This window comes from Rutidosis leptorrhynchoides, chromosome 2 (assembly GCF_046630445.1).
Source record: "Rutidosis leptorrhynchoides isolate AG116_Rl617_1_P2 chromosome 2, CSIRO_AGI_Rlap_v1, whole genome shotgun sequence".
NCBI classification, from domain to species: domain Eukaryota; kingdom Viridiplantae; phylum Streptophyta; class Magnoliopsida; order Asterales; family Asteraceae; genus Rutidosis; species Rutidosis leptorrhynchoides.
Window position 1 is genome coordinate 525,740,309 of NC_092334.1, and position 11,395 is coordinate 525,751,703.

At 35.4% G+C, this 11,395-nt stretch overlaps 2 protein-coding genes across 2 annotated transcripts; one reads left to right on the forward strand and one right to left on the reverse strand.

The window, feature by feature from the left end:
* The first annotated feature begins 1,264 nt into the window (after positions 1-1,264).
* Positions 1,265-3,963, forward strand: LOC139892908 (uncharacterized). Its single transcript, XM_071876035.1, has 5 exons — positions 1,265-1,400; positions 2,038-2,173; positions 2,820-2,913; positions 3,057-3,137; positions 3,626-3,963. Exons 1-5 carry the CDS (start codon positions 1,361-1,363, stop codon positions 3,758-3,760), a joined length of 486 nt encoding a protein of 161 aa, XP_071732136.1. The 5' UTR covers positions 1,265-1,360; the 3' UTR covers positions 3,761-3,963.
* Positions 3,964-6,187: 2,224 nt separating this feature from the next.
* Positions 6,188-9,675, reverse strand: LOC139889580 (uncharacterized). Its single transcript, XM_071872524.1, has 4 exons — positions 8,945-9,675; positions 8,215-8,861; positions 7,167-7,762; positions 6,188-7,042 (listed from the first exon to the last, which is right to left on the reverse strand). Exons 1-4 carry the CDS (start codon positions 9,673-9,675, stop codon positions 6,188-6,190), a joined length of 2,829 nt encoding a protein of 942 aa, XP_071728625.1.
* Between the last annotated feature and the right edge of the window lie 1,720 nt (positions 9,676-11,395).

The window sequence follows — 11,395 nt, forward strand, 5'->3', positions numbered from 1 at the left end:
TTAAAAAAATCTTATCTTAATCTTTGAGTAAAAGGAAGAGGTATAAACACTTGGCGGGATCGATAGAGTAATTAGTAATATTCTATTCGTCCTAAATATAATCATTTCTAAATAAAATACACAATTTAATAAATGTCAATATTTTTTTTTCGAACGGCGCCATCACGCAAAGGGAACTTAACCAGATTCGCAATCATATGCCACCCACACACATGTTAGGAGAAAATCAATTCGCGACGATGTTGACAGTACCATCGAAGCAGTGGCCGAATATAGTGTACCCCAAAGGGGTATCCGCCAGTGGCGATTCCAGGATTACAACTCAATGGGGTCCCGGGTACTAATTATATTTGAATGTTATTTTAATGGTAGTTTACCCTTAAAAAAACTATAATTTCGAAAAATATATAGGTTCTGACTAGTTAAATTTAGGGTGTACTATATAATTTAAAAAAATAATATAAATTTGAAAAATATATGAGGTCCTTCAGTTAAATTTAGTGGTGTCCTATACAATTTAAAGAGTATTTTCTACTAAAAATTTTCAAACTAGTGGTGTCCCGTGACTCCGCAGAGTTATACATAGACTCACCCCTGGTATCCGCGCCCATCTGAATTAGCGGGAAAAAAATTCTGTACTAAAAAAAAATTTACTAAAAAATAAGGTGTTTTATTGTTTAACCCCCAATGAAAATATGAAAAATCTATTAAATTTTTACACCTACCACATCTGTATATGAGTTTAAGTTTCGCCACTGCATCAAAGGTTGGAAAAATCCCTCCGAGACCTTACCAAATCACATTGATGTTGGAAATAACATCAAATGTTGGAAACTTTCGCTTGAAGTGAGAATCGAACGTGGGTTGACAATACCCTAAGTTGGATCACACCGTTATACTACTCAAGTCAAGACTTCAGTTGTTATAATATATGTTTTGTTTATTATACGATTTTATTCATTAACTTTCAATTTTTTTTCTTATATACATACATGATATGATATGATATGATATATAAAGTAACTTTATCTTCTTTATTTAAAACAGCTAAAAAATGAATACCTAACGATTAAATATGCACGGATTAAGTATTAAAGAAGTAATTTTACTTTTATAGAAAACAAAAAGTAAAGTAATCAAAGAGGTCGTACATTCGATATAACCAATGTTATATTTTTGGCAGCAAACTGCGGTGGATGGAGTAACCAAAGCTCTCGAATTCCCCAAACTACCCTTTTACCATAAAACCCATTGGGGTCATCTTATTTCCACTTGACACTGCCAAAAGCCCACTGCTTGGTTGTCTACTTCTTAACCCCATTTCTTTCTTGATCTTCAATTCTTGATCCATTCACCATCAATGGCTGCAACCACCATCATCTCACCTGCTTCAGTTTCTGGTAATTTTGTATAAAGATGACAACTTTGCTGTTAAATCTATCGTTTTTCTTGAAATTTGATTATGATATGAAATTTTGAATCATTGCTTATAGGAATTTTGGTTATCCATCATGTATTTCTTGATTTCTTGTCATTGTTTTATTTGAAATGGATTGTAATATGTTACTTGTAACAGTTGTGTTTTATGTATCTAGGGTTAAAGATTTATGTTGGTGCCCTTTTGTTTTCATGCCCTAATTGTTACTATGATTTATAATTATCTTTCTCTTGTGGGTTCTCAACATTAGATACATAGTTATATCAATTTTAGCTAATCAATTAATTTTGCTAATCTTATCTGCTTTAAAATATTGTGGTGTTTACCTACTTCTTCTTTAATAGGTTTGCAGAACAAAAACACAAAGTTAAACATGAAGCTAATATATTGCATCTCTTAAAAACTTTTATCACAGATTTTGGGAAAATCTGTAATTTGATGTTGAAAACCATGGCCATATGAATCTTGATTCGCGCGATATGTGTGTTCTAAATTATGAATTATGAATTTTTATTTTTTATATTTTATTTTTTTATTTAAAATATATGTTGTATTGTATGATATATATTTTTCTGTAATTGTATTTCATCATGATGCAGTTCAAAGTAGTCTCAAGGGAAATGACAGTTGGTCTGGCAAATCTTGCATTTTTGGTAATACGTCTACGTTGACTCATCAAAGAAAACCGAACCTTCAAAGAACTCAGCGAAAGTTGGCTGTTTGTGCCGAGTATAAGTAAGATACGTTATATCCACCTTTTCTGATCTCAAATTGATTTTTACTAAAAATTTGTATGGTTTACGTACATATTCATTCAATTGATTGTATTGAGGCTCTAGGAGTATTGGTTGGCTAATTATTTATGAATATTTATATATAGAACATGTAAGCATTTATGGAACATACTTTTATTGACTTACTGCTTGTCTCACTATATGTGATATTATATTAGCAAAAGGAAAATTGTTTACCAAAAAAGATTATGTTTGTTTCCCTTTTTTGATCGGTCAAACAACAAGTTATATAAGTCAAAGTGAAGCGCATATTTTCATTTTGGTTGTTCTTGTCAGGAAAACATAAATATAAATAAATCCTCATTATTTATCTGTTACAAATTGATGTACTTCAAATTTTATCAAGAATTGAGTTTAGGCACCACTTTATCTTATCGACAATGTTATTTTCCTTACTTTATATCTAACATGGTATTGTATTTCATATCATGCTGATTTATGTAATATTACTAGACCTTATTTGTCGATGTACATCGATCTATTTACATATCATTTCTTTGACATGTTGTCTTCCTTAGATATTGTAAAAACGTCTGCATATTTTTCTTTTGTAAGAATTATTTTTTTCCATTTTGAGTTGTATTTAGTGACCGCAGTGGTGGAGGTGGTGGTGATTTTGCTGCTGGTTTTCTTATAGGGGGTGCGTTATGTGGGACCCTGGCATACATATTTGCCCCACAGGTAAAACATCAACGCATGCATGAACATTTAATTAATTCATTTTTATTTTTCATATCTCAACTAAAAAAAGAGCTACAACTTTTCATTCAAAGCATGAATCAAGATTCAGACCTGAATGCTCGTATTTTTTGTTTGATCACCAGATACGAAGATCTCTCTTGAATGAAGATGAATATGGATTTAGGAGGGCGAAACGACCAATATATTACGATGAAGGTTTAGAGGTGCGTTTAGAAATTTTTGGATTTTCACCCTTGTGCTTATTTCTCTAACAGTTGAATTGTGGATCAACCTTATGAATGTGTTGATTTGGATATGTTTATGACTCAAATGGGTAATAATTAGCTACATTTAAACATTTTTGTAATCCAAGTCTGCGTTTATAAATACTAACTTCTTCATAATTTTATTTAGATACTTGAATGGTTTTTCAAAATAATATTTATTATTATTATTATTATTATTATTATTATTATTATTATTATTATTATTATTATTATTATTATTATTATTATTATTATTATTATTATTGTTATTATTGTTATTATTGTTATTATTGTTATTATTTACTAGTTAGAATTAGAGCATTGATTGTTCAATTTAGTTTTAAAATCTGACCGAAAGAGTTTTGACCCGTTGCTAACTCATCCATGTAGTCACCTCTACAGGTCCTTAATATTATCATTTTCCGTTGTTTTTTTTCTAAATGCAGAAGACGAGACAGACTTTGAATGCTAAAATAACCCAGCTTAATTCTGCGATTGACAATGTGTCCTCTCGATTGAGAGGCGGGAATAATGCGTCGCGGGTCCCAATTGAAACTGACCTAGAAGAAGCCACCATGTGAGAATATCGATATAATATCACTCTGGTTGGTAAGCAACAAATCTGATAGAAAAAGTTGATATCTGCTACTTTCGTTGCTATTTTGGAACGTTTGGTTTACTTTTATCCATAACATAAAAAGGTATTGGGTACAATTTATGATCATATTTGCTCTTCTGTTACATATTCTGAACTCATCTTTGCTTATAAATTCTCTTGAATGAACATGCTACTTATATTTGAATTTAGAGAGTGTTTAGTTGCTTATTACATAGCTTAGTAGCTTATTGGATTATCTAAATATAATTTAGCTGTTTTAAGTACCCGGACAGTTTATTTAGCCCAAGTAAGTTGGTTTTTAAGAAGCCACACGGGAGGTACTTTTCTGGAAGTGCTGGTTTGGACTCGTAACAGGGGAAATGAAACCAGCACTTGTGCGAGCATTGTCTAGTTCGATATAAGAATCTCGACTTAGTTTACTAGGAGTAATTCTCAAAATGTGTTTAAGCTCGGACTCGAGCTCGTTTACTAAGCGATCTTTAAAATGCGTTTAAGCTCGGACTCGAGCTTGTTTAAGCTTGTACACAAGCTCGTTAAAGATTAACTTGAATTGAGCTTTTAACGAGTCGAGCTCAAGTAGCTCGTGAGTCATTTGTATCTATGATCATATCAATAAGTAAAATAAGTTGCGATGGATCCTTTCTTTAATGTCACATGAAGTTTAAGATAGTATTATCTCATATATATAACTATGGGAAGTGATATATCTGCACTTCATTTTGATAGATCCACCATTTATTCACACAATTCCAAAAAACATCCTTGAATTTTAAAATAATGTGGGGTAGGTTAGAGATATAAGGGTGCTTTGGGAAACAATAGTAAAAGATTGGTGGATCTATTACATATGTGTGGAAATATCATAACTAAACTATCAAATTTAGTTGACGTTAATCACGCTGCAGTTATTATGCTTTGCTGCAAAAGCATCTATACACAAGCTGTTTGACAAAATTATAAACGGGAATTAATATTTTCACCATCAACATTGATAAATCTACCACAACTATGCATCAAGTATTTGTACAGTACAAATAGCTAATGCACAGTTGTGGTAGATTTATCAGTTTTTATGATGAAAATATCACCATCCATTATACATTTATAAGCATAGTTAATTATTTGTGTTCGCATTTATGCCTCCCAGACAAACCATAAATTTTGAATGGCATAAGAGCTACTGGATTTTATACAGATGATCCATTTTCTTCTTTTAGACAGAACATACTATATGAAGTTGAAAAAGGTTTTTATTATCCAATGTACGACTTTACCGGTTCGTACGTCCCACTCAAAAAGAACATGGTAACTCCTTGACCCCGTTAAGTCCTTCGCTCAGTTATTGATTTAGTTGCACATCTAAAAGCTGTTGGGAATTGGTTTTTGAATTCTGACTAAATAGCATATGAAGTTATAATTGTCCTTGTGCCCAACCTGACTGGTGCCCAAAGAAAATTCACATTTGTCCAAAACAGTTTAGTCTTTCAGAATACATAAAATCACATACGACTGTTCAGGTTATTTGGGAGGACGAGTAATTGAAACTTTAATGTACGTAGCAAAACAGTCTGTGACCGTTTCTTAATTTTTCTATGGCCACCCCAAGATTTGAACATTCGACCCCTCGCAAAGAGTACAAGGCCCCAACCACTAGATTATCTTGTGATAGTTACATCACCAAAAACGCTATTTATAGTAATTCCTACCACATCTAGATGGATAAATGAACAAGGTTTTTCATATTTTGGCTACCATCTCAAAATATGTTGCCAGTGAATTTTGAACTAATACCTTTTATTTAGGATATCAAAACCCAAACACTAGATCTAGATCCAACCACTCACCTCTCTTGAAATGGTCAATTTCTACCATATCTCATTCTATTAAATATGTAAGCCTGATTGCAGATTTCCAGCCTGATTGCAGATTTCCTATGTGCTCTAGTTCACCAGTTGCTTTAATGAAGTATTTTCATTTTAATGTAAAGAGTGACTCAACAATAGTGATATTATATTACCGCCATGATGATGAGAAGATATATGTAATTTTTTTTTTTTTGAAAGGCAATATATATTAAGCTAAAACGATCAACGAATACGAGTAGGGCAAATCGACCCCAACAAACATGAATAGACTCGACAGTAATAATAGGGGGCGAGGTGCCGCCCCAATGCCTATGAAACTAAATGTTCAAATACATACTGGGATTTGTAATCCAACAATTCCAATCCAATTTCCTATCTTTCATTCTAGACGAAATCCACTCGAAAGTTTTTAGTTGAATCTCATTTAGCGCCACCGGAGTACTCCACGACTTCCTATGAAAAACCGTGTTGTTACGATTCTTCCAAATAAGGTACGCACTCGACCATCTTACCGCTTGCCATATTTAAATCCCGAACTCGGAGCCGTTTTGAACCTTGTTATCCCGTAAGATCTCTTTTAAGCTTGGAGTAGAAAAGTTACCGAGATTCCACCATTTTAAGACACGAGTCCAGACTTCAAAAGCAAACTTGCAGAAAATAATCGAGTGTTCTACCGTTTCTACGTCATCGTCACACACGGGGCAATGAACACTATGAAGATCAATTCCTTTCTTATCTAACTCGACGCTAACATGAACTTTTTTCAACAGCATTCTCCAAATAAAGATTTCGATTTTTTTTGGGAGCAGATGATTTCGAATAGTTTGTTGCACCCCACTACGTCTATCGAAGATCTTGTCGTTAATTAACTTTGTCAGTTTTTTAACCGCGAAGGAACCGTCCGGAGAAAGTAGCCATCTCCACGAGTCTGGTCGATTGCTGACTAGTGGTACCTGCAATAAAATGTCCGTTAAAAGAGATAACCCGTCCCTTGTTCTGCCGGTAGGAACCCGAGACCAATTCCAGGTCAGTTGCATCGCTGACTCCACCATTTGAATTCTTTCGTTGACCGCTGTTGACCTGTTCGATTCCAGTTTGTATAGACGAGGGAAGAGTTTGCAAAGCTTATCAGACCCAATCCAGTGATCTTCCCAAAACAGTGTTGAAGACCCATCACCAATTTTTTTTGCGAAAGAAGTGGTAAAAGGAAACCCAAGTGCTTCGATTTTTGCACCTGCATTGATAATGTTACGCCAAGCACCTGCAATAGACACATTAGCAGCCCCTGGCCCCAAACAGAGCCCACCATCAGGCCCATATATACTTCGAATCACACGTGCCCATAAAGTGTTGGTTTCGGAGTAAAACCTCCACCACCACTTTCCGAGCAAAGCAAGTTTTTTATTACGAAGAGACCCCACGTTTAACCACCACCACCCCCCCCCCCCCCCCCCCTATAAGAAGACATAATAATATCCCATTTGACCCAAAGCATTTTGGTACCTGAGTCCGAACCCCCCATAAAAAGGACCGCCTCACACTCTCGAGAATTTTAATCACACAAGGCGGAGCCCGAAAGAGCGAGAAATAATACAACGGGAGGCTTGTTAGAACCGATTTAATAAGGACGAGTCTTCCTCCAAATGACATCGTTCTCATTCTCCATTCGGAGAGCTTGCTTTTCAACTTATCAATAACAGGATTCCACGTATCAATTTTGCACATTTTGGCACCTATAGGCAACCCTAAATAAATGAAAGGCAATTTACCCGATTGACAACCTAATCTACCTGCCATTGTGTTAACCTCCTCCAAAGACGCACCAACACCGTATAAACAGCTTTTGTGGAAATTAACCTTCAAATCTGAGGCCCGCTCGAAACACTTGAGTAACATACTGAGGTTATGGGCATTTAGACTGTTCCATTCGCCGAAGAAAATCGTATCGTCCGCGTATTGAAGGTGTGAGATTAACACCTTATCGTTCCCTACTTCCACCCCTTTAAAAAGACCTTTCTCCACCGCAGCTTTTGAGAGAATGTTTAAACCTTCGGCCGCGAGTAAATAAGAATGGTGATAGTGGATCACATTGCCTGACACTGCGTTCAAGTTTAAATTCTTTAGTAGGTGAGCCGTTAACCAAAACCGAGATGGTGGCTGACTTAAGGCAGGACATGATCCAATTTCTCCACTTATGACCAAACCCCATACATTGCATCACCTCATTGAGGTAATTCCAATTTAAACAGTCGAAGGCCTTTTCGAAATCAGCTTTGAAGATTAGTCCTTTACGTTTCTTTGACTTTAAAAATTCCACCGTTTCGTTTGCGATTAGCGCACCATCCAAGATGAAACGCCCTTTTAGAAATGCACTTTGTTCCGTCCCAATAAGATTAGGAAGGACTTTGCGAAGGCGGTTGGAGAGAATTTTAGCAACAATCTTATAGTAGCTCCCGATTAGACTGATAGGACGATAATCAACGAAACCCAAGGGATCCTTTTTTCGGTATTAGAGTAATGAAGGACACGTTACACCCGTTTCAGAACTTACCGTACTCCCAGAACCAAGAAACAGCCGCAATAAGATCGAATTTGATGACATCCCAGAATTTTTTATAAAACCTCAGGTTGAACCCGTCCGGGCCCGGGGCCTTGTTGCTTCCACAATCGTTGATTGCCTCAAAAATTTCGGTCTCCGTGAATGGAAGTTCAAGGTCAGTAGCCTCATTCCTGGAAATTGAGGGGTAAGACAAATCCTCAAGACAAGGCCAATCCGTATTTGGATCCTCAAATTGCTTTTTAAAGTGATTAAAAGCCGCGGTTTTAATAACCCGTGGATCCTCGTTCCAGACGCCATCATCGAATATACCCCTGATGTTGCATTTATTATTTCTAAAACGGATCATCGAATGAAAGAAACTCGTGTTTTCATCACCTTCGAGGTTCCATCGAACTTTAGCCTTTTGTTTGAGCATGTTAGTCTTAATTTTTTCCTTCTCGAGCCATTGTCTACGAGTATTTAACCAAGCATGCCTTTCGTGATCAGAGAATGAGGGTGCTTCAGCCTTTATTTCAAGCTCAGTAGCAAGCTTTTTGAGTGTGTCGATTTCTTGGTCAAGCAATCCAAAGTGTTGATAGCTCCAAGATTTAAGTGCACACTTAGTGCTTTTAAGCTTATTTTTGAAATTGCAGTCCCTTCTGTTAGAAGTTACACTAAGATCATTCCAAGAATCTTTGATAACCTGATCCACACCATCCTCGTTCAACCACGCGTCGAATACCTTAAACGGTTTTGGACCGAAGTTTTTTCCTCGTCTTTAAGGACAATAGGGCAATGTTCAGACTTCTCCCTTTCGAGAGCAACTACCATCAGGTTTGACCAATGTTGACTTAATTTATCCGAGACTAGGAAACGATCCAACTTGCTGAATTTGACTCCGTCATCGCTAATTCGTGTGAATCTCCTGCCACCTAAAGGAATTTCCACCAGCTTGCATTTATTGATAAAGTCGTTAAATCTCCTAGCCCGGTACTCGATATATTCACAATTGAGTCGTTTGGCACGATCGCGTACTTCGTTAAAGTCACCACACACTATCCAAGCCTCATCATTGTTCCCAATCGAGTTAACTAATGAATTCCATAACCGAATTTTGTTGTTATCTTCGTGAGGCCCGTAAACATTTAGTATGTTAATTTCCTCCCCAGAAGCAATCCATTTTCCTCGCACACCAATAACACAATCGAAAACAATTATATTAGAAGCATCGAAATAATTGGTATCCCAAATTAGGAGTTGGCCACCCGATTTACCCACCTTCTCTTTTTGAATAAAATTACAGTTGCCGTGTCCCCAAATATTTTGGATCCAGTTTAGATTGACAGTGCCTAATTTGGTTTCTTGAATCGCGACAAAACACGGATTTAAAGAAGCGAACATCTTTCTAACCCTCCCACGTTTATCAAGTTTCCCGGACCCGAATCCACGAATGTTTAATGAAAGAAACTTCATAATGAAACAATAGAAATCGAATTGGGGATAAAGAAACTTACTGAGGAGGTTTGACCGCCTTCCATCTTAATCTCAGCTTGCTACCAAAATCTCGAACACCATCAAAGGTGATGGAATTGCAAGGGTCTTGGTGCATCTTTGAATTTACTTGACTTTGGGAATGGGTACCATCGTTACCTCTACAGTAGGTACAGGTGGAACGCAAGGGGATTCCAGGGTCCACTGATCTCGCGACGTTTTTTTGCATTATTGATCTTCGAAGAAGCCTTCCACGATTTAATTTTTTTCCAGCAGCAATTGTTCCTCTCTTCACCTATTGAACACGTCTGCCTCCTATTATCCCCAATATTCCCATCGGTGCAAACATGGGTCTTTTGATTTGATTGGGCCTTATTGCTCGATTGGGGCTTATTAGAAGAAGCCTTTTTATTTAAATCTTGGACCACATTTTGTACGAATTCGTTGCCATGCTCAAAGAAAATAGTGGGCCTATCACCCAAAGATTTTGTCATACCCCGTCCTAATCCGTCTGGACTAAGTCACCAACATCTGGTTCCATTGCGATGATCGACTCCAAATAATGTCTTTAAAATGAGCAAATGCACAGCGGAAATGTTTCTTTCATACCTGAGAATAAACATGCTTTAAAGTGTCAACCAAAAGGTTGGTGAGTTCATAAGTTTATCATAAAACAATAAAATTCATCATTTTGATAGACCACAAGATTTAAATCCTGCATGGTACAAATGGGCCCGAATCCTATACCCACCTGTAATGTACATGCGATATCTTTTAAATACAGTACACCTTTCTCGTGTACGAAATCATCTTTCATAAATCTTAGTAACCGTACACATATCTCGTGCACAAAAATAACATACACATAACCTGTGTATAAAATCATTCTCTCGATACATAACATTCATATCAATTGGTGGCAATTATCATGTCCACATAATTCAAAGGTGGCAATTATCATGTCCACATAATTCAACGGTGGCAATTATCATGTCCACATAATTCAACGGTGGCAATTATCATGTCCACATAATTCAACGGTGGCAATTATCATGTCCACATAATTCAATAATAATCCGCAGAACTTCTGTCTGCATAATAATTCATTCGAGGAATGTTTTGCTTGTGTCTATCTCGTCAAACATTTATAAAAGCATTTCATGTATTCGCAGTTCAAAATATATTTCAAAAGCATTTAAATAAGCAGTTGTAAAAACAGCGCATGTATTCTCAGTCCCAAAAATGTAAAGAGTAAAAGGAAGCAAATGAAACTCACTTATTGTATTTTGTAGTAAAAATACATATGACGACATTGAACAAGTGTAGGGTTGGCCTCGGATTCACGAACCTATATTATTTATATATATATTAACACACATAATTATAATTGAACAAATTCATATATTATAACTTATTTTACATATTATATATATTTAATTTGTGTATTTATATATCTAAAGTGATTAATATTTATATAGTTATATTAATATATATTTGGTTAGTATTATATTAAAAATACCTAATTTATTATATATGAATATTCGTATAAAGTTGTTAACATGAATAATACATACCTATGTGATATTACTTATAAATATATTTTTATATACATAATATTTATATAGCTTTAACAATCCATAATTTGTTATATTAAATACTAAGTTAGATATATTTAAATTATTCACTTTAAATAACTAATTAG